General features: G+C 39.2%; 1 protein-coding gene across 17 annotated transcripts; it reads left to right on the top strand.

The window, feature by feature from the left end:
• The first annotated feature begins 1998 nt into the window (after positions 1 to 1998).
• On the top strand, positions 1999 to 21840 carry RBM45 (RNA binding motif protein 45). Of its 17 annotated transcripts, none has more exons than XR_011387222.1 (11): positions 1999 to 2464; positions 6711 to 6833; positions 8263 to 8389; positions 11791 to 11913; positions 12616 to 12795; positions 16244 to 16373; positions 16549 to 16633; positions 16833 to 16993; positions 18757 to 18957; positions 21337 to 21382; positions 21544 to 21840. XR_011387222.1 is itself a non-coding variant. In XM_070070618.1 (11 exons), exons 1-9 carry the CDS (start codon positions 2165 to 2167, stop codon positions 18947 to 18949), a joined length of 1425 nt encoding a protein of 474 aa, XP_069926719.1. In that variant the 5' UTR covers positions 1999 to 2164; the 3' UTR covers positions 18950 to 18957; positions 21351 to 21382; positions 21544 to 21840. The 17 variants fall into 17 exon arrangements, 9 of the variants coding, with proteins under 9 accessions (XP_069926719.1, XP_069926718.1, XP_069926721.1 ...); XR_011387221.1 differs by having other exon boundaries at positions 16830 to 16993; XR_011387220.1 differs by having other exon boundaries at positions 12610 to 12795; positions 16830 to 16993.
• Positions 21841 to 23698: the final 1858 nt, after the last annotated feature.

Genomic DNA, 23698 nt, shown 5'->3' with positions numbered 1-23698 from the left:
AAAGGCAAGGAAGCCCTTATGTTACAGGTATAAAATGTAATACAAGGAGAAATTTTAACATCTTATTAGTGCTAAATCCAGGGTGACAACTTAGCTACCACACATGACTATACATTTTTAAGGGTGGGAGAGTGGGTACTGTAGTCATAGGGAACAAGAAAACCAATCCTTATTGTGTTACCTAAATACCCCTAAAGTATTAGCTCCATATAAATTATCTCATATCATCATAACTATATAAGTCTAAACTACTAAATCCAATGAGGGTAAGAAAATTTTGTGTACCATTATATCCCTTGAGCATAGCACAGTGTCCAACACACAGGATTTGTGTATTAATGAATGGATTACACAAATATTTGTGTATTAATGAATGGGTTAATTAATTAAGTTTGCATTCTATATTTACAAGTAAAATTTTCCCAGGGTCGGGGGAGCTCTCTGAGGATAGGAATGATTTTGTTCCCTGCTATATATCTAACTCCTGGCACATGGTTGGTGCACAATAAATATTCATCAGTTTAACTTCACAGCAACCTAGGTCTTAGCAGCCTGGACTAGGACATTCAAGGAGATCGCTCCCAGTCCACTTTCTTTTTTTTTTTTTTTTTTTTTTAAGATTTTATTTATTTATTTGAAAGAGTAACGCAGAGAGAGGAGAGGCAGAGAGAGAGAGAGAGAGAGAGAGAGAGAGGTCTTCCATCCAATGGTACACTCCCCAATTGACTGCAACAGCCAGAGCTGCGCAGATCCGAAGCCAGGAGCCAGGAGCCAGGAGCTTCCTCCAGGTCTCCCACTCGGGTGCAGGGGCCCAAGGACTTGGGCCATCTTCTACTGCTTTCCCAGGCCATAGCAGAGAGCTGGATTAGAAGTGGAGCAGCTGGGTCTCGAACTGTCGCCTACAGGGGATGCTGCTGCTTCAGGCCAGGGCGTTAACCCTCTGTGCCACAGTGCCAGCCCCTCCCAGTCCACTTTCAAGTCCTTTTACTTAATTTCAGTGTCACTGCTAACTGCAGATGTTACTTCTGGGTTTCTGGTGGCTCTCTGCTGACCTCTCCTTTACCACCTGTTTACATGAAGACTTAGAAGTCAGAAGGAACTTCCCACTTTTCTTGCACCCTAAGTTTCTCCTAATTCCACATCTCTCTCCCCTTGAACCCCAGGGGTGCTTGATGGAGTTGAGGTGATCAATAGATCAAGTTGGTTCTGGTTTGGGCTCTGTTACTTGTATCTCTGTTACTTTGAGATATGCTATGGGCCCTGGTTTCTTTGTCACTAACAAACGAGGCTGGGATTGGGTAAACTCAAAGGTTCCTTTCAGCTCGAAGGTTCTACAATTTTATCTCTACCCTATAGTGACCTCCTATTGAACTTATGGCCAAGATGGTTATGGAGTCTCTCCTTTGTCCAAAACCTGGGTTCCCCAGAGTCCTCTGCTCAACCAGGACCAACCCTGGGCTCTAAGCCTTTGTGGAATACAGTTGGGGCAAAATCCTGCTAAATGAGTTTAGTGAAAATCCCCTCTCTTGGTGTCTAACCACCATCAGTATTTTTTCACCCTGGCTTGCATTGAGTGAGAATTCTGTTAAACCAGTCTAGCAAGAATCCCCCTTGCTCCTGTTCTTTCCTCTTAGCAATTTTCCATTCACTAACCTCCACCCTGCTCCTTGGTTATAAATCCCAACTTGTCCTTACGCTCTCGTTAGAGTCAGAACTGAGTCCAATCTCTCGCCTGCCGCATCACAGTCCATTTAAATAAAGCCTGCCTTACCATCTTTAATAAGTGTCATAAATGGTTCTTTAACATTAGCAAGTTTGGGCAACGAGTCGTTCGGTTTGGGGTGGGGTAAAGCCAGCGTAGAGAAAGTCTGTGCACCAGGCAGGGTTGTTGTGGCCGCAGGGAACAAGGACATCTGGGCCAGGGCTCAGAGGGATTGGAGACTTGGGCCGAGTGCGGGTCCTCCGCGGCGCCAGGTGGCGCTCCAGGCCCCGGAAGCCGGCGCCGTGCGCGGCTGGACAGCGCCTGACGCCGGACTCCGGCTTCCGGAAGCGGAGCGCCGAACCCGCAACGGCAGGTTGAACAGCAGCGGCCGTGGCGGGCGCGGCAGCAGCAGAGACTACTGAGGGGGACCCCGGCCTGGCTCCCGCGCCAGGGGGGAGCACGATGGACGAAGCCGGCAGCTCCGCGAGCGGCGGAGGCTTCCGCCCGGGCGTGGACAGCCTGGACGAGCCGCCCAACAGCCGCATCTTCTTGGTGATCAGCAAGTACACTCCCGAGTCGGTGCTGAGGGAGCGCTTCTCGCCTTTTGGCGAGATACAGGACATCTGGGTGGTGCGGGACAAGCACACCAAGGAGTCCAAGGGCATTGCCTTCGTCAAGTTCGCCCGCAGCTCGCAGGCCTGCAGGGCCATGGAGGAGATGCACGGCCAGTGCCTGGGCCCCAACGACAGCAAGCCCATCAAGGTGCGGGCGCTCGGGTCTGGGTGGCCGCGGGGGCACAGTCGGGGAGGATGGCGCCGTCGGGCCTCCCTTCGCCTGGTGCTGTGCCAGGGCGGGAGAGGGCAGGGCGCCCGCTCCCGGAGCCCGTCAGGCAGCACTCGACACCGACTGGGAAGCGGGCTTCTAGAAAGAGGATCCCGTCCCCAGAGCCTGCGCCGGGGGCCGGGCGGGCGGCCGTGACGGCTCGGGAGGGGCAGTGGCCTGGCCTCCCCACTCCCAGCGGTCACTGGTTCCCCTGGACCGCTCTGGGAACCTGGCCGAGGCCCTCGGGGGTACGGCGTCTGAAGTCACTCTGTGGGGCTTAAACGCTTGGCAAAAGTGCGGATGTTTAAACCGTGGCCGTCTGTGTTGGGCGTTTTCCCAGGACAGACAGAAGTGTGCATGTGTGCGATATTAAATGCAGATGGTTAAAATGCTACGATCCGGCTTTCATCACACTTTAGTGATTTTAACAATTGTTCCAAATAAGCCCTGTTTGTGAGGATGTGAACACGGTGCATTCGATTCTTGACTGTTATTCCCACTTTGCTTCTAAAGCGGATTGAAGTCAACTGCCTTGAGCAGAGCCAGATCGCTGTGGTGGTCTCTTGGGCTTTGCATTATTATGCTGATTGTGTTAGTATATGGTGGCATTTATATGAAGTGTCTACACGTAGTACTGTGTAAAACTAAGGTAATAGCGCATGGCAGGAATGGTAATTTCAAGAAGTATTTGACTTAATTCAACCTTTTAGTACAGTGCTGCGAACAAGGTAACCCTCAATTGTATTTTTACAACTATTCTGTAGTAGTCAGGATGTCCCCACACTGAAACTTTCTTCTTTAGCCACCAAAACCTAAAATGCTCATTCTCAAAGAGAATTAAGGCTTCAAATCTGTTTTCCACATTTTTGCCCACTGAGTTTCAGCCAGGATGTTATTCTGTGCTACCGACTCAGACCATCCGGCTTGGGCAGGCTGTCTTCCTTCTCCTTTCCTTCCTTCCATTTGGCTTCAATTTTTCTCAAGTTAACGTTGCTTTTGCAAAGTTCCAGAGAATCTGCAAGTCAAGAATATTGCAGCACCAGGCATACGACCAGAAAACATTTTACAGTTAAGGCATATTCTATGTCAGGCTCTGTTGTCCTGAAGGTATAGGTCAACTTGGAAAACAGAAAAGAAAAATCTTTGTTTTGGCTTTGAACGAATGTCTCTTATCTAGAACCAAAGAGTGTGTATCATCCACGAAGGTAAAAATCTGTTAGGAGAAATCTTCCTTTAGGAGCTTGATTATTCTGCATGTGTTTTACATCGGTACTGTCTCATCAAAGATCAGAAACACTGAGCTCATGGCTCCTCCAGCCTCATCTTACCTGGGGCTCTTTTTTCCTTCTGTGTCTCTGCATGTGCTTGAAGCTGCCCTTTTTGTGTTTCCCCGTTGACCATTCATTACTGAAACATCACTACATTCAGTCTCTAAGGGCGCTTCTGGGTTCTCAATAAAACTTCCTTCAAAGCTTGGCATATAAGCATGTGGTGTGGCTTTACTGAAGGAGTGACTGGAAGTAGGTTATAGGTAGAGCTGTATCTCCAACTTCATCTTCTACAAAAGAATTTACATCTCTGTGACAGGCTGTTTTCCAAACAAACAACTGTTTTGTTTTTTTTTTTCCCACATGGCTCCAGTGTTCTTGTTTCAACATTTATAAAATCCCATGGCTTTAAAATTTTATGTCCTTTTGATTGCTATGTCCTACTCCAGAATTTCTTAAGTCCAAGTTAACTCATACTTGAATGACATATAGCCCCTCCTTCTTAAATTTTAAAGAAAAATTTTAAAAAAGCTTCAAGTTGGCCGATGCCACGGCTCACTAGGCTAATCCTCCGCCTTGCGGTGCTGGCACACCGGGTTCTAGTCCCAGTCGGGGCGCCAGATTCTGTCCCGGTTGCCCCTCTTCCAGGCCAGCTCTCTGCTGTGGCCAGGGATGTGGGCAGTGGAGGATGGCCCAAGTGCTTGGGCCCTGCACCCCATGGGAGACCAGGAGAAGCACCTGGCTCCTGCCATCGTATCAGCACGGTGCGCCGGTTGCAGCGCGCCGGCCGTGGCGGCCATTGGAGGGTGAACCAACGACAAAGGAAGACCTTTCTCTCTGTCTCTCTCTCTCACTGTCCACTCTGTCAAAAAAATAAATTAAAAAAAAAGGCTTCAAGATCCTGTGGGTGTACAATGGTTTAATTTTATTACACTATTTATATTATAAAAAAGTGAAGTTATCCATTAAACTTCTCATGTTTATAGCTGTGTAATAAATGCACAGTTCTAGAGATTTAACTATTCCTCTGGAATAATGGAAAAAGAAATACAAGTTGAATAAAAGCAGTACTACAAATTAATCTATTATCACAGATAATGTTTCAATAAAACTAAACTGCCAGTACGTCTTACCCTTGGCATTTCCCTGCTCAGATAAAAAATCATTAGGAAAGTAAGTCACTGAGATGAACCAGAATATGGTTAGGTTACCTTTTTCTAAACATTAATACTAGAAAGAAAACTATTTAAAATATGACCATTTATACTTAAACTCAACTGTTGGTAATTAGATTAAATGTGACAAAATACAGATACCCAACTAAACGCTGTATACAAGAGACACCCTTTAAAGATAATGATTGAGGGCCGGTGCCGCGGCTCACTAGGCTAATCCTTTCCCTTGTGGTGCTGGCACACCGGGTTCTAGTCCCGGTCAGGGCGCCGGATTCTCTCCCGGTTGCCCCTCTTCCAGGCCAGCTCTCTGCTGTGGCTCAGGAAGGCAGTGGAGGATGGCCCAAGTGCTTGGGCCCTGCACCCCATGGGAGACCAGGATAAGTACCTGGCTCCTGCCATCAGATCAGCGTGGTGCACCGGCCACAGCGCACCAGCCGCGGCGACCATTGGAGGGTGAACCAACGGCAAAGGAAGACCTTTCTCTCTGTCTCTCTCTCTCACTGTCCACTCTGCCTGTCAAAAAAAAAAAAAAAAAAAAAAGATAATGATTGAAAGTAGAAAGGTAAACTTGTGTGCTGTCAGACAAAATGGACTTCATTCCATAGTGTATTGACAGAGATAGCTTAGCTTCCTAAAAATAAAGATATCAGTCAAAAAAGTACATTACCGGGATATGCGTTGTGGTGAGGAGATTAAACCAACGCTTAGGATGCCTACATCCGGTTCTAGGCCTGCCTTCTTCACAGTTCCAATTCTGTTTCCTGTTAATGCTTCTGGGACTCAGCTGAAGATGGTCCATGTACTTGGGTTCCTGCCACCCATGTGGGAGACCTGGATAGAATTCCTGGCTCCTGGCCTATCCCTGACTGTTGTAAGCAACTGGGGAGTGAACCAGCAGAGACAAGATATTTCTCTCTTTCACTCTCCTCTCCCCCCTCATTGTTCTGCCTTTCAAATAAATAAATCTCTTTTTATTATTTTTAAAGATTTATTTATTTATTTGAAAGTCAAAGTTAAACAGAGAGGAGAGAGAGAAGTCTTCCATCCGCTGGTTCACCCCGCAATGGCTGAAGCTGTGCCGATCTGAAGCCAGGAGCTAGGAGCCTCTTCCTGGTCTCCCACATGGGTGCAGGGGCCCGAGGACTTGGGACATTTTCTACTGCTTTTTGGAAGTGGAGCAGCTGGGGCTTGAACTGGCACCCTTATGGGATGCCGGCACTGTAGACTGTGGCTTTTACCTACTATGCTGGCCCCAATAAATCTTTTTTTAAAAAGTACATAATCCCCCCCAACAAAAAAAAGTACATAATCCCATGTATCTACACAGCCAGTAATAGAGTTTCAAAATACATGAAGCATTGATTGAACCAAAAGGAGAAAGATAAATTCATGTTCACAAGAGGCATTTATGCTCCTGTTTCAGTATCTGAGAGAACAAGTGGGATATGTAACATTTTAATAAATATCAATCCTTTATATTATTAACATTCATTAAATACCACCCAATAACTTGTTCCGGTTAACAAAAATGCAAAAAAGTACCTCTTGAGGGGAAAAATCAGTGCAGAGATTGGTATTATATAAAAGGTCATTGCAATAAAGATTGCTTTTGAAAAAGCTTTTCATAAGATCCTATGTATCACATTTTTACTTAAAATGGCTTACATACATAACAATCCTTAACGATACTTCAGGAATAGGAAAGCAGTTGAGATTATATTTTGGGTTTTGTTTGTTTCTTAGGTTTTCATTGCTCAGTCCAGATCATCTGGAAGTCACCGAGATGTTGAAGATGAAGAACTTACAAGGATCTTTGTGATGATACCAAAATCTTACACAGAAGAAGATCTGCGGGAAAAATTTAAGGTACTTATATTTTCTAATCAGTGTATGTGATAACTCTTAATCCTAAGTATATTGTACAGCTACCAAATAGGAAATATTGTTTGAGGAAGATGATTAAAGTGAAAGGGGGTGTTAAAAAACCATTTTTAGGTCATTAACTTCAGACTAGTTTTGAAATATTAAACCTAGGATTAATTTTTAAATTAAATAATGTATAAAATATGAAAAGATAGATTCAAAAAATGAAGTCTGACACTTCAGAGAATTTTAATTAAATCACACTCTGGGAAATAGGGGAGCCGAGATTTAATGCCAGGTGTCTCAGTCCAGAGTCTGCTCTTGGTCTCTAACCTTTAAGCTCCCTTCTGTTGCCTCCCACCTAGGGATGTCGGGCAGGCCTAAAGCTGTCAGGTATTTATTAAGGGCCTATGACATGTTGACATTGTCACCTTCAGAGAAAGTTTTTTTTTAAGAGTTTTTGCCTGAAAATTGAGCCTCTGAAGGATTTACATCTAAAGAAGCCAGCTACAGCACTGAACTGTAGATCTTAGTAAATGAAATTTGAAGAGATTTTTAAATCTTTTTAGTCATTGACCTATACACAGTGATAAAATTCACATAGCTTATTAAAAGGCAGTTTTCAGTTGTAATTTTTATTCTTTTTCTACTAATCCTACCGGTAAAATGAATCAGGTAGGCAACAAGCAAAAGAGAAAAGGAACAAGCGGTAAGAAGTAATTTCCAAATTTTCTTGTTTCTATCGCAATTAAGAGTTGAATGAAATACTTCAAAAATAACAAATACCAGGAATATGTATACCATGCTTTTTACAGTACTAAAAGACAAAAAGTTTTTTTAACCTGACATAATTATAAACTTTTACCTTGTTCTGAAATAACAAAAAAGACATTTTTATCTTAATGTATAGTAACTTAAGTTGCTAATTGGTTGCATGAGAACTTATAAAATAACCAATAAATTCCAAAAGTGTATATTCTGTTTATCTTCCATCACTAAAAATAAGCATTATCCTTTCTGTGCCTGTCTCTTTATTTAGTAAACGGGGCTAATACAGGTAACTGCTTCACAAGGCAAAGTTGCCTTAAAGATTGAATGAACTAAAACGAGTTAAATACTTGTGTAGGGACTGGGACAAACCAAACACTCAAGTCCAATTCGAGAGTTCCTGCTCTTAACCACTGCTGAGCAAGACTTTGGAGCTATCCAGACTATATGCAATTCTTAATATCACTGTGACTTAGTTCCTCTGAGACTTATGCAAGTTATTTAAGTTCCCTGATGTCCAACTTCCTTGTCTATAAAAACAACAATATGAAATATCTACATATCCTTGAAGGATTTTGTTGCATGCATACAAAAAGCACAGATAAATATAGATTTTAAGATATTTCTGAAATATTCTGTTTAATTATTAATTTTGGACTCATAGGTATATGGAGATATCGAGTATTGCAGCATTATCAAGAATAAAGTCACTGGAGAAAGTAAAGGTTTGGGCTACGTACGATACTTAAAACCATCACAAGCTGCTCAAGCAATAGAAAACTGTGATCGAAGTAAGGATGTTTGACTTGCTAAAGGATTTTTTTTTTTTTAAATTCTGATATTCTAAGTAACTAAGTCAAATACTAGCTTTTGCTAATAACTGCACATGCTAATTTAAACTGAGTGGTACTTGTTTATATATAGTCCAAGAATAAAAAATATTTCAGGGCTATGATTAAGCATTTATTTAGGTACAGTTTTAAAAAATAAATATGAGCAATTATATTTACTAAGATAACAAGTGAAATGCATACTTTAGTTATTATTTTATATACTTTTGGAGTTTTTAAATGTATGTGAGAATTTTAAATATTAAAAATTGAGGAACAGGTATTGTGGTACAGAGGATTAAGCTGCTCTTTGAAATGCCCACATCCTACATTAGAGTGCCTGAGATCATTTCCCACCTCCATTTCCAATCCACCTTCCTGTTAATGTCCATCCTGGGAGGCAGCAGATGATGGCTAAAATACATGGGTCCCTGCCACCCATGTGGAAGAACCAGATGGAGTTTGGAGCTCCAGCTTTTGGTCTGACCCAACCATGGCATTTTGCAAATGAACTAGCAGGTGAAGATCTCTCCTTCTGTAACACTCTCCCTCTCTCTGTCTTGCTCTTTCAAGAAAATAAAAATAAATAAATAAATTTAAAGATTTTTATTTGTTTGAGAGGTACAGTTATAGACAGAGGGAGAAACAGAGAGAAAGGTCTTCTGTTCACTAATTTACTCCCCAAATGGCCTCAACCGCCAGAGCTGGGCCGATCCAAAGCCAGGAGCCAGGAGCTTCTTCTGGGTCTTCCACAAGTTAGGGGCTCAAGTGCTTGGGTCATCTTCTACTGCTTTCCCAGGCTATAAGCAGAGAGGTAGGTCAGAAGAAGAGCAGCCAGGACACAAATCAGCACCCATATAGGATGCCAGTGCTACAGATGGAGGATTAGCCTACCATGCCACAGTGCCAGCCCCCTAAATAAATAATTTTTTAAATTAAAAACTTGTAATTAAAAATTGACTTACCTGGGGCCAGCATTGTGGCACTGGCTATTCTATTTCCAATTCAGCTACCTAGGAAAAGCAGTGGAAGATGGCCCAAGTGTTTAGGCACCTGCCATGAAGCTCCTGACTTCAGCCTATTATTAGCTATTGGGGCAATCTTGGGGGTGGGGGGAGGGCAGATGTGATTCTCTCTCTCTCTCACTCACTCACTCACTCACTCACATACACACATCTCTCCTCTCCCTTCTCTCCTTTCTCTCTGCCTCTCTCCCTCCCTCCCTCCCTCTAATTCTTTCAAATAAATAAATAAATCTTTAAAAATAAATAAATAAAATTGACCTACTCTTTCAAGATTTCTTTTAAACATTTGTTCATATTTAACCTAAAGCCTAAATAGAATTGAGTATACTAATAAACATAAAGGTTAAGGATAGGATTTATAAGGTTTCCTAGCATAGATGCATATAGATTTAATTTTAATCTAGAGTGACAGTAATTGTGTTTCTTGCTATTGCTGGTGTATGTAATGAAAAATAAAAATTTTAAAGAAACCAAGGAGAGTATTGTTTGCCATCATACTTATATTGACCTTTAGAAAGGAAATGTGGAATAAATAGTGGGTTTTAGAATATGCTAAGAAGCTATACATGCAGGAAAGAATTCATGCTAATCAATAGAATTCTTAGATACCCTAATTGTGCACACCAAAACTTTCTTAGATCCTGATAGTATTAGTTGAGTATCTGTGGTGTGCTCATTAATATGCTAAGGAGAGGGATACAAATAAAGTATGTGTCAGCTCTGTTATTTTATATGTATATTGGGTAGCTAATATCTAATAAGGAAAATAAAGAGTAATACAACTTTTAAGGGCTCTTTTAAGCAAGAAGTATGTCTTTTTGTCTTCCTGTCACTCCAAATATCCAGCTATCTACTATAGACTCTCAATAAAGTTCTCTATAAGATTGCCATTTTTATGAGATCAGTAAATTTACCAAATGATAAAATGTTCAAATGTGTGAGGTATAGTCTCAGTAGTGAGCAAGAGTGCTGAATGAGCATGGGAACACATCCAGAGGAGGTAGGACCTACATCCAATGGAGAGTAGCAGGACAGTGGGAGCCGTGTTAGCGGAGGCACAGTGCCAGGAATAAACATGTCCTGTGCTTCTGATTGGAGGCACCTACCTGGAAAACACAGTGTTCCAACTGAGAAATTTTGAGATAAAGCTAACTGTGTATTGGACCATATATTGGAGGTTATGAAGAGTTCAAGCTTAGTCCACATTACAGTTTCCTTGTAGATTCCTTAAAAAGTGAAGAATAGTAAAAACTTTTAGAACTGTTGATCTGACCACAGTCTTGAGGACAGATTTCCAGAGAAAGAATTAAAACTGACTGGCTTGATCCTCTTTGAAGCCACCAAATAATATTTTGAAAGCTCTGGGCTTCTCAGATATGCTGTATGCACACATATATACATAAGCATTTCCTTTACAGTTTCAGAGGGTTTGTGGAACCTTCCACTTTTTGAAGCTGATCCTTGGACCCCTAAGTAAGAACCCTTGATCCAGGAACAAGAAGACCAATTAAAGGGCTGTTGTAATTAATTGAAGAGAATTTAAATTTAAAGATAACATATTCTGAGTGTATTTTAAAGGAAGAATCTTGTATTTTAAAGGTTAAATGTGAAGAAGCTCTTCAGGATCTTGATGTTAAGGAGCATGGGCAAATGAAAGATGATATCATCTGTAGTCAGTGGAGATTGGGTGGGGTAGCATAGAATTACTGATCTTTTATGTCTGCATTGACCCATAACTGGAGATTCTTGCTGTTTTTCATTGACTGCCATCTTCCAGAAAATAAAGCAGTAGATCTACTGGAGATGGCCATTGCATAGATTCTGGTTGGCACAATTATCTGTATATATTTAAGTATGTATGTATTTATTTATTTGAAAGGCAGAGATAGAGGAAGAGAGAGAGAGCTCAATCTTCCATACACTAGTTCACTCCCCAGATGACTGCAACAACTAGGGCCAGGCAGGGACCCAACAATTGGGCCATCCTCTACTGCTTTCCTAGGCACATTAGACGGAAGCTGGATTGAAAGTGGAACAACCAGGACTCAAAACTGGCGCTCATATGGGATGCTGGCATCGCAGGTGGCAGCTTAATCCACTGTGCTACAATGCTGGCCGCAGCACAATTACTTTTTTTTTTAACTTTTATTTAATAAATATAAATTTCGAAAGTACAACTTTTGGATTATAGTGGTTTTTCCCCCCATAACCACCCTCCCACCCACAAACATCACAATTATGTTTAAAAGGTTAACTCCCAACACTAGTGAGCAAGTGTATTTGTAGGTATATTAAATTTGCTATGAATCTGGAAATTCATGGATTCTCATTTTTCAGGTTTTAGAGCCATCTTGGCTGAACCTAAAAATAAAGCATCTGAGTCCTCAGAACAAGATTATTACAGTAATATGAGGCAAGAGGCTTTGGGACATGAGCCTAGAGTAAATATGTTTCCATTTGGTAAGTGAGCTAGCTTTACTCGAACCATATATCTAGTGTTATCAGTCTGAGTTTGTCAGATAGTCTTTTATCATCAGATTGTAAATATACCGAATAAAATCTTACATGTACTTTTTTTTTCCTAAACAGTTGGTCATGATACCTGAAGTCCTTACTATTTAACACTTACTTTAACTTACTCCCAATTATGGCTTTCTTTGGTTAGTTATACATTATCTACATATTAAACTGTGTTACTGCCACTTTCTAGAATCTGTGCAGCTGACCAAAAAGTACAAAAGACATGTAGGTATCCCTTTAGTGTTGAGTTCCAAAGTTTGCCCCCAGGCTACTGCTGCTTTAAAGTTGGAGATACAGGCAAAAGAGAGATGACAAAATATAGGCTAGGAAAAGGGAAAAGTGAGTGATGAAAGTAAAGTCTATGAATGTTATCAACTTATCACATAAACTCTCAAGTAAAATACCTGTGAAACGTGTTCCTGTGAAGGTAGCCTCTGCATTGTGTTGAAGTAGGGAGTGGAAGAGTTGTCTGTTTTCTTGTCATTAGTCCCTTTGGTAACTCCACTGACCAAATGTGTACTATAAAAACAGTGCCTTTGTTTAGTGCAATGGACTTTTTTATTTTGCAGTACTTAAAACTCTTAAATGAATTCTTAAATGCATAGAAATTTGAAGATGTACCTTTTTTTTGTATTGTTGGAGAACAACCATCGGAATTTACAAGTTTCGACAAGAATGACAACAGAGGCCAGGAAGCTATCTCCAAACGCTTATCAGTTGTATCAAGAGTTCCTTTCACTGAAGAGCAGCTTTTCAGCATCTTTGACATAGTGCCAGGATTGGAATATTGTGAAGTTCAACGAGATCCGTATTCAAATTATGGTAAAATAATATCTTTATTGCTTTTCAGTATTCTGCATTTTTTTTAAATAGCTTTTCTCTAATGACAATGTCTGGTACTATTTGTGTGACGAGGTTTTTTTTGTGTGAGTTTTTTTTTTTTAAGATTTGTTTATTTTATTTGAAAGGCAGAGTCACAGAGAGAGAGGTCTTCCATCTGCTGATTTACTACCCAAATGGCCACAGCATCTGGTACTGGACCAGAATGAAGCCAGAATCCAGGAGGTTCTTCTGGGTCTCTCATGTGGGTGCAGGGGCCCAAGCACTTGGCCCATCTTCCATTGCTTCCCTAGGCACATTAGCAGAGAGCTGAATGGGAAATGGAGCAGTTGTAACTCAAAACAGTGCCCATATGGGATGCTGGCACTACTGGTGGAGACTTAAGACACACACCCATCTCCCATCCACTGATTTACTCCTGCAGTGCCTACAATGACTGGAGCAGGGCAGGCTAAAGCCAGGAGCCAGGAACTCAATCCAGGTCTCTCCCATGAGTGTGGGTGACAGGGACCCAACCACTTGAGGCACACTACCTGTTGCCTCCCAGGATGCTTATCAGCAGGTAGAATCCAGAAAAGAACTAGGACCCAAACCCAGACATCCCATTATGGGATGCAGACATTTAAAGTAATATCTTATGCCCACCCCAAGTTTTTATTTGTATTAAGGTTCTTTTTTCATGATAGCACTGTAGTATAATGAAAAAAGTTTGGGATTCCATTTTGCATTAGACTTGGGTACAAATGACAGTGGTGGCATGAGTTCTGAGACCTTGGCAAATTATTTATCCTGTCTGTAGCTCATCCTCATCTGTGAAATGGGATTGCTAAAACCTTTATGCTAGAGTTAGATAAGAATTAGAAATAATATAAATAAAATACCTAATGCAATCCTGGCATAAAATACCTAAAGCAAGTCCAGGCACACAATAGGCAGTCAGTGAATCCAGGTTGATTTTTTCTATTTTTTGACAGGCAGAGTGGACAGTGAGAGACAGAGAGAAAGGTCTTCCTTTTCCGTTGGTTCACCCTGCAATGGCCGCTGCGGCTGGCGCACCGCGCTGATCTGAAGCCAGGAGCCAGGTGCTTCTCCTGGTCTCCCATGCGGGTGCAGGGCCCAAGAACCTGGGCCATCCTCCACTGCCCTCCCGGGCCACAGCAGAGAGCTGGACAGGAAGAGGAGCGACCGGGACAGAATCCAGTGCCCTGACCAGGACTAGAACCCGGTGTGCTGGCGCCGCAGGCGGAGTATTAGCCTATTGAGCCATGGTGCCGGCCCCAGGTTGATTTTTATTTGTTAATAATTGGAAGCAGAAAAGGTTTTGGGGGGGGCTGGGGCAGGCAGAAGCTCATGGGAAAAAAATACTAATAATTGGAAGTGAAGGGTGTCATTGAGAAATCATGCATGGCATCTCTTCCAATACTATAGGTATACCACCTGACTTAGTTCTTTTAGAGTGACGTGGATATTGAGGGGAAATGGAATGAATCTGGTCATGTGAGCTATTTGGCTTGAAGTACTCCCACCCTTCATACAGACAGTACTTTCTTTACCCTACCCAGCCTCTATCAGAACTGTTTGAAACTACTTTGAGCCATCTCAAATTTTTAACTCAATCTCATGTTATCATTCTCTATTCTAAGGCTCTGAGGCATACGTTTTATATTTTGTTATTCATATGTAATTTTACTTATTTTGTGTTTTCCTTCTATTTTATCAGGTATGTTGAAATATATTTGTTCCTACAATTTCCATATTACTTCTGGTTGTATTTTTCTGATATATGTGCATCATTGGAAAACCATTTTATTAATAGAGATGTCATCATGTAGTTAGAATATGAATTCATTGATGTGTTCATTTGATTTCTATGCTTCCTTTGAATTTCATTAAAATATTAGATGCGGGACTGGCGCTGTGGTGTAACGAGTGAAGCCACTGCCTACGGTGCCAGCATCTCATGTGGGCACCGATTTGAGTCCCAGCTGCTCCATTTCTGATCCAGCCCTCTGCTGTAGCTTGGGAAACCAGTGGAAGATGGCCCAAGTTCTTGGGTCCCTGTACCCACACAGGAGACCCAAAAGAAGCTCCTGGCTTTGGATTGGCCCAGCTCTGACTGTTATGACCATTTGGGGAGTGAACCAACAGATGGAAGACCTCTCTCTCTCTCTCTCTCTCTCTCTCTCTTCCTCTCTTCCTCTCTCCCCCCTCCCCCTCTCTCCCTCTCTCCCTTTTCCCCTCTCCCTATCTCCCCTCTCCCCTCTCCCCCCCACCTCTGCTCCTCTGTAACTGCCTTTTGAATAAATTTTTTAAAAAAATTGGATGCTTGGATTTAGAAAGGAACAAAAATTACAGTGTTTTTCCTTGAAGTAGATTATATTATAAATATATCATGAAAACTTTTTGATTGTGTCACAAGCTCCTGGGCTCTGAATTTAAGGACCCAGAATAAAATTGTCTCTCCTTTCGAGACCATCTTCCTAACTTGCAATCTGTCCACTTAGTTAAAATATCTCTAAAGGAATATGAAATATCTGACTTCAGAAACCCTCTGTTCTGGGCCTTTTGTTTTCATGTATATCACTTTTTTTTTTTATCTTTTATTTAATGAATATAAATTTCCAAAGTGCAACTTATGGATTACAATGGCTTCCCCCCCATACCGTCCCTCCCACCCACAACCCTCCCCTTTCCCACTCCCTCTCCCCTTCCATTCACATCAAGATTCATTTTCGATTATCTTAATATCATGTATATCACTTTTCGCTTTCTGCCACTGCAGTTAACCAAGATTAGTATATATTTTTTTCATATATCACTTCTCACTTCATTTCCTGCCCAGTGTAATAGGGATAACTTTTAAATTTTGAAGTATATTTCAAGAATAAAAATTCAAATTTTTGGATACATCAGTGTTATATATAAAAAGCCAGTACCTGAAAATTAAGTTCATTAGACAGGTGGGCATTGTGGCACAGCAGGCTAAACTGCTGCTTGGTGACACATGGCCACCTATATCGGTGTGCTGGTTCAAGTCTTGGCAGCTCCACTTCCTGTCAGGTTCCTGCTAATGCATCCTGTGCGGCAGCAGATGATGGCTCAAGTACGTTGGCCCCTGCAGCTCATGTGGGAGACCTTGATCTATTTCAGGCTCTTGGATTTTGTATGGCCTGGCCCTAGCTGTTGTTTAAAAGTTTGTTAGAACATATGCTAATGCTCCATTTTTCTTAAAATACCAAGTTCATATTTTTTCCCAAAGTCTAATTTATGGTTAGCTTTCTAGGAAGAAAGAAGTTTTATATGTGTGTAGTAGAACTTTGTTTTCTGATACATTTCATTTTTATTTACTAATTGTATTAAGATTGTATATTGCTTTATCTTTGAGACATTCAGTCTGCTTTATTTTTCATTTCTGTATATTCTGTTTTAGGGCATGGAGTGGTTCAGTATTTTAATGTAGCATCAGCAATTTATGCAAAATATAAGTTACATGGATTTCAGTATCCTCCTGGGAATCGGATAGGCGTTTCCTTCATTGATGATGGGAGTAATGCAACAGAGTAAGTACCATTCCAGTAGTGTCTAAACCCAAGCTTTGGGTGTACTTGATTATGACTTAAAAAACAAAAATAGAAAACAGTTGACCTCTCAGGTGAGGATATCACACAAAACAAGTTACTCTTAAGAGACTGAATATTTCTAGTTTTTCTGTAAATTATCAGTTATTGTCTCCAGTCTCCTTAGAAAAATGGCAACCCAGATGGTAGCTGCACAGCTTGCATCAATGGTATGGAACAACCCAAGTCAGCAGCAATTTCTGGTAAGTAGGTAAGAAGTTAAGCTTTATAATACATCAATAGTGTATAATAAGTGTGATCTCTGTTTATTACCTATGTAAGAAAATTTTCAGATTCTTGGAAGACCACATAGTGCTATGATACACGTCTGTCTTCAGCTCTTATCTAATCCCTAACCTACAGTTTTTCTTTGTCATTTTGTACCTACCTCTTCAACAGCAGTTTGGAGGAAGTTCTGGGACACAGTTACCTCAAATCCAGACAGATGTTGTACTTCCATCGTGCAAAAAAAAGGCCCCTCCTGAAACTCCTGTGAAAGAAAGACTTTTTATCGTGTTTAATCCTCACCCTTTACCTTTAGATGTCTTAGAGGATATATTCTGGTAAGATTTCAATTTTAGAAAGTTGCATTTTTTAGTTAAATTTATTTGAAATTTAAACTAGTAATTTAAACATTCTCGTAATCTGGAGACTCCCTGTATCTAATACTGATTAGTTAGAGATGATTTGTTCTGTGCTTCTAAAAACTCTTACTGGTATCATCTGATTCACTTTATGGTTATTGCCTTCTCTTCTTTGTCAGGAACACATTCTAAGGATCTACACAGAATTTCCTGTTACTTTGTTTTGAATTCATAAACATGTGTGATTGTTTTGGAAAGTTGAAGGCACAGAATGGAGAAGTAATCTGTCCCTTAACAGACAGTGTGTCTGCATAGGCCTGTCCACTAGAATTTTTTTCTATAGCTGCAATTCAACTGAGCATTTTGTTAGTCCATTTTGTTAGTCCTCTGTTGGAACTTTAAAGGGTATATAATCACATTGAGTAGGCAGTTACTCAGTGAAAAAGAAAAGGTTCTTACTTATTTTGCATTTTTAGTATAACTCCTTAATTTTTCTATTTGGTCTTGTTCTTATTTGCTTTATAAGAACATTAGAGAATTAAATAAATACTTGTTAAAGAACTACACAAAATATCAGGCATGTGATTCAGGTATTTTGACCTTTATTTACTGACTGATTTTGTTTATTTCTTGAAGCTCTTCTGTTTGCCAGGCAGGGACTATACTAAGTACTGGAGACTTTATTTAAACAAAAAATGGTACTGTGTAAATAAGGCATTACAGTCCTAGTCCTGTAAGAGCTAATTTCATGTCAGAGAGACAAGTAAATAGGAAGTTATAACTCCATGAACTTGGTGCTGTAAGAAGGAATGTATAAAATACCTACTTTAGAAACTGTGGGGAAGCAAAGTCTCACGTGAAAACCCGAAGGATAAAAATAATTTTACCACAAAAGGCATCCGGAGAGTGGAATGGTCATTTCTTTAGAGAGAATGTGAGAGGAAGTCATTAGAATTATGGACTTTGAGAGATTGTGAGTGAAGAGGGAGCCAAAGAGGCAAGGACCATGTCAAGAAAGGCCTACAAGCCTGTACTGAAGAGTTTGTCCTTTCCCTGGGGACAAAGGGAACTGCTAAAGGGATTTTAGGGAATGAATGATCATTTTGTGTTTTAGAAAGATCGCCCAGGACAGGAATGGATTGGAGAAAGACAAGATCCCTGGCAGATGCCTGAAATCAGGGAGAGTACTGAATATACATATGTGTGTGTGTATCTCATATATATGTAAGAGATTAAAAAGAATAATAATAAAATAGAACAGTTATAACAGTAAACTGGAATAAAAGTGCCAACATCACCACTCTGGCATTTTCGGGCCATTATTAAGTAAAAAAAGGCGTCCTTGAATGTAAGCAGTCAATCTGATAAACAAGGTGGTTCTAATGGGTGTTCAGCATAAAGGGATGTTGTATACCTGGATGGTACAAAATAGGATGATGAGAGATTTCATCATGCTACTCAAAATTGTGTGCAATATAAAACTTATGAACTGTTTACTTCTGGAATTTTCCCTTTAATGATTTTGGACTGAGGGTGACTATAGCCATGGAAAGTGGGACTATTATATTAGAGTGATCTAAGAAATGATGATCTTAATGAAGAAAAATTAAAATATTTAAGATAATATTGACATGTTTTGGATGTTGCGTATGGAGAGAATGGTGAAAAAGGAATCCAGAATCAATCTCAGATTTCAAACCTGAGCAGCTATGTTTATTGATTTCAGTTTTACTTTGTTTCAGTCGTTTTGGTAACCTGATCGAAGTTTACCTTGTGTCAGGAAAAAACGTGGGGTATGCGAAGTACGCAGATAGAATAAGCGCTAATGATGCCATTGCTACTCTACATGGAAAGATTCTGAATGGAGTCAGACTTAAAGTTATGTTGGCAGATTCCCCCAGAGAAGAATCTAACAAGCGGCAAAGAACGTACTGACTCTTGAGGTAAGCAGTTGTTAGTCTGCATTTTAAAATATACTACCTATTGAGTATAGCATGAAGGATAATGCATACTACTTGAATACAGATTTTTCTTTTTAGAGATTTAAAAGTTAGTTAAAAATACTTTTGTTTAAAATTCTACCGATAAAGCCAAGTTATTTTACAATATATGTTTCTAATTTATTTAAACTTTGAAAAAGTTGTTTTTGCCGCTGGATGAATGTTTTGTCCTTCTATAAAATAAAATCAGATTTCAATTTAGAATATCGAAGTTATTTTTTGTTTGTGAATATCTTAGATTTTAATAACCAAGCTTTTTACTCTGTGCTTTCGTAAACTTTAAAAATGAAATATTTTTGAAGAGTATTACCTTGAAGAATTAAAGTGTCTTTAACAGTCTTTATAAAGAATATTTTGACTTCTCAGTAATCAAATGCCTAAAAATCTATATCAAATAATGTATTTTTTTAATTTTTGAACTTAAATATTGATGTTTTTCTGGACTTATGTTTGTGCATTTGTACATTAAAAATACACATTCAGAAAATATTCTTGTGTGTATACATGTATTTTTTAAAATACAATTTACTAGAGTTGTTTATCTGTTATAAATAATGATCCATATAGCCATGTGAATTCCTTTTCCTATTTATTAGTTTTCAGAGATCAAACTTCAGTTTCTTTCTCCATGATAGAAAATTTATATCCCTGTGATTTGGGAGACATGTTTTGCAGTTAGACATTTCTATTCTGTAAATGAATTCTGAGTTTCAGGGGAGGCTGAGTTTCCCTGTTCCTGCGGTCAGCAGCTTCCTAACTCTCTCGCAGGTCAGATGATCAGTAGGGAGTAAGCACCTTGAAATCAGTATGAAATTACTGTGTTTTAACCATTTCATTTATCACAGAAGGCTTTCTTTCTGACTGATTATGTAGCTAGCAAGTATCTGAATGTCCTGATGACCTTCCAGCATAGAGCAACTCAAGTGACTAGTTCCTCCTTTGTAGAAAGCAGCTGGCAAGGGAGAATGCACACTGGGCACGCTACGAATAATCCTGCTTGTAAAATGTTTTTAAATGTTTTATTTAATGACAAAATCAATTCTTGTTACACCATACATCCTTAGCAGTTTAATCCTAGAAGTATTAAATTGGCAATGAAAAAGAATTAACAAGCAGTTTTTCCCGTGTCTGAATAAAATGTCAGGAATTAAATTCTGTTTATTCTTTTAAAGAGCTTGCAATAAATGTACTTATTCTTCTCTGACTATTTCAGTATATGAGAGCAATGTATGAGATTTTCATTGAAACTTTGTCCCTACAAAAGATAATATTATAAACTTCTTAGTATGAAAAAAATATGTTATTCTTATTATGGTTAAGCCTTTCCTAATGATTATTTACTTGTTAACAGAGATAGCACTTAAAATCACAAAAGCTAGGTTGGAATTACAGCCCTGGCATTTCTTAAGATTGGCAGGTCTTTCCCACCTTTCTGAGGCCTACTTTCTTCGTAGGGTTGTTGAGAGACAGTGAGTCAGCAGAATTCCTTATAAAATGGAAAAAAAAAAACCTTTGCAAATATGAGCTAAATCTCATGCATTTGTAGCCTCAGTGAAACCTTTGAGATATCATCTCCTTCAAAATAGTGAGATCTAGATGATTTTAAAGTAAAAGATTAGCTATCTTGTAGTCAAATTATCTCATAGGCAGCTGGTGCTGTGAGAAATAAGCTTTATAATACCATTTCTTTCCCATTAAAATTGATGGACTTGAATCCAATATCTTGCATTGGAGGAATGCATATTCTTTGGCATAGATAGTGAAAAAAATATAAACTTTGTATTTTTCCACTTACTGAACTGGTGTGCATATTCTGGGCAAAGATAAAATTGGATCACATTAATTGAAGATGGTTATTTGGGTAGGATATAATGAGCTACAGTTCTGAACATCTTCTAATTGCAGCATGTTTTTTATTCATTTTTATTGCACATTGTCTTTATAATACATGGTCTCATATGCAATTCTCTTCCTTTGTTGCTGCATTAAATATTTTAAGTTTCAATAAAATAGTTTGAAAGAGTTTACCAAATTTTATGTGACTGTGTCGATTGAAGTTTTTTGGTGGGAAGGGGCTCCCTTTTTTGTTTGTTTCTAATTTCAAAAAGACACTAATACAGCTCATGAAGGGTGATAGTTTCTTTCGTCTCTGAGGAGTAAGCCCAGGATCAAGTGAGCCTGCCTAGGAAATAGAAGAAACTCTCTGAAAGTAGTTGGATTCTATTTTGAGATAAGTCTGATGTGTAAGTGTGTTTCTCTTTCTATTTGAGGAAAATAGAAATTTTAGTATTTCATAGCATCTGGCTTTATATTAATTGACAGCATTTCCTCTCTAGAAATTCAGTGCCTGCTTGCATCATCCTTCTCAGTAAGTGCGGTTTTGTTTATTTGGGGGCATCTCTGATTAAGCAGATAACATTGGTAATGTTGAAATAAAGGAACAATTCCTAACATTTTAGGAATACTATATACAATAGCTATTTCTTTTCAGGTGATGATTTTCATACTTGTGTTGTGTTCTTTCTACAGAACAAAGACTAAATAATGACATAATCCTCAGCTGACTGACTGAAAATGTGACTGGACGCACTCCCTGTGGACAGTTGACAGCTTTTTTTTCATATACTTGATAGTCTGTGCACAACATTGTTTTGTCCGGGAAATAGGGGTTGCTCACATGTATTTTTGCGTTCATACGCTAATGCTAAAACTAATACAGTAGTTTCTTAGAGCACTATGTTGTCATGTGTAGCAGAAATAAAGTTTTCTTAGAGCAATATGTTGTTATGTGTAGCAGAAATAAAGTTTTCTTTGCTTAAATAAAAATCATGACTTATTTATGTGAAAGACAAAAATGGAAAATTTCATAGGCAGTGTTTAAAATTCTACAAAAATGACATATTTCATTGATTTTGAGATGCACATTTCAGTACCTCAAAGTGGAAACATCTTGTTATAAATTTTATGCCATAGTGTACTTGACAATCTTCTTTTACATTCTTAATGAAACATAAAGGTACTTCTGCCAATAAATTGCATCTTAGATTCAATAAAATATGGTAATTGCTACTTAATCTATACATGCTGATTAATTACTGACACTAACAGTTACAATAAGGAAGAGCCAAAAGACATTTCATTTGAAATATTTTATGCTGAATTTTTATAACTACCCCAAAATCTGTTGGTACTTTTGTAAAGAACTTTTAAGATTATGAAAGCAATAATGATGAAGAAAAAGTTAAATTAGTGCTCATACTAAGTGTTTTTAAAAGATTTATTTATTTGAAGGGCAGAGGGACAGAGAGAAAGGACAAGAGAAAAGAGGTATGAGAAAGACAGAGGTATCCGCTATCTGCCAGTTCATTCCCCAAATGCCTGCAACTGCCGCAGCTGGGCATGGTCAAAGCCAGGAGCCAGAACTCCATCCTTGAGTGATCGTCTGCTACTTCCCAAGAATATTAGAAGGGACTGGACCAGAAATGGAGTAGCCAGGACTCAAACTGTCACTCCCACATGGGATGCAGGAGTCCTGAGTGACAGCTTAACCCACTATACCACAGTGCCTGCCCCAATAAGTGTAAATAAATATCAGTGCCTTTGGACTGTAGTCAGTTTTCCTTTTATATAAATACAAGTATAATTGCCATTTCAAAAATACAATATGAATGCAATTTTTAGAACAGACTATGATAAATGGTAGTCATTTCAAAACTAAAAATTAAAAATGAGCAACCTATTCTGCTTGTATTTTACATTGCCAAGAAAAAAATTATATCAGTTTTTAAAGTGAATGATAGGTGTCAAAAAGATACCTCAAAAAAAAGATATTATAAATGATATGTAGTTGTTAAAACTACTTATTTATCATTATGCCTCTTACCCTTAGTTAAACCAGATTTAATGAAACAGCAGAGAGCTGGCCTGGAAGAGGGGCAACCAGGACAGAATCTGGCGCCCCGAACGGGTCTAGAACCTGGTGTGCCGGCGCTGCAAGGTGGAGGATTAGCCTAGTGAGCCGCGATGCCGGCCATATAAACTCTAAAGAGACTTGTACCTCTCTGCCTACAAAATACTTCTTTGCTTTTTCAGGACACCCTTCTGTTCAGTTTTATTTGCCAGTCGTACATCTCAGTGAACAGTGCATACTTTGGCTTCAGGGTGCCTTTCATCTGTGTCCTCTCAGTCATTTAGCCTTAGTGCTGCTTTTTTTATCTCTTGCAATTGGTTCCCAAAATTTTATCTTTCAAAGCCAGAATGTCACAATTTTCTTTAAATGGGGAAATTCTAGAATCCAAGAAATAGCATTTAGTAATTAGTACTTTTGTCTGCAACTAAATGTTTGCTTCTCAGATGTACTTTAGATATTAAAAACATAATATGTGAATGTTTACATGCTAGCAAATGTCAGTTATTAAAGCTGTCAACATCATGAGGCTTTATCAGTAACAAATCAATAAACTTCTCTTTCAAGTACGTGGTTAAAAAGTGACATTTAAGATAAAGCCAAGTGAAAACTTCCAAATTCGTTAGCTTAGGTCTTTTATTAGAGATTTCAGGTGCTGAAAACAGCTATCAAATTGTATGCTTTTAGATCATCATGACCCAAACTATATTCCATTGAAATGCTAGAAAGAAATTTTTATGGTCAAATATATTTAGAAAGTGTTTGGTATTATTAGTT

This window comes from Oryctolagus cuniculus, chromosome 3, assembly GCF_964237555.1.
Source record: "Oryctolagus cuniculus chromosome 3, mOryCun1.1, whole genome shotgun sequence".
NCBI classification, from domain to species: domain Eukaryota; kingdom Metazoa; phylum Chordata; class Mammalia; order Lagomorpha; family Leporidae; genus Oryctolagus; species Oryctolagus cuniculus.
Note: the sequence above shows the minus strand (reverse complement) of the source record. Positions and strands in the feature narration are given on the sequence as shown.

What these genes read in the sequence shown, in the direction of transcription:
- RBM45 (XM_017342954.3), top strand. Translation starts at nt 2,165, where the DNA reads ATGGACGAAGCCGGCAGCTCCGCGAGCGGCGGAGGCTTCCGCCCGGGC. An exon ending in ATCTGCGGGAAAAATTTAAG is followed by an intron (nt 6,834 to 8,262) that starts GTACTTATATTT and finishes TTGGACTCATAG; the next exon opens with GTATATGGAGATATCGAGTA. An exon ending in CAAGTCAGCAGCAATTTCTG is followed by an intron (nt 16,634 to 16,829) that starts GTAAGTAGGTAA and finishes CCTCTTCAACAG; the next exon opens with CAGTTTGGAGGAAGTTCTGG.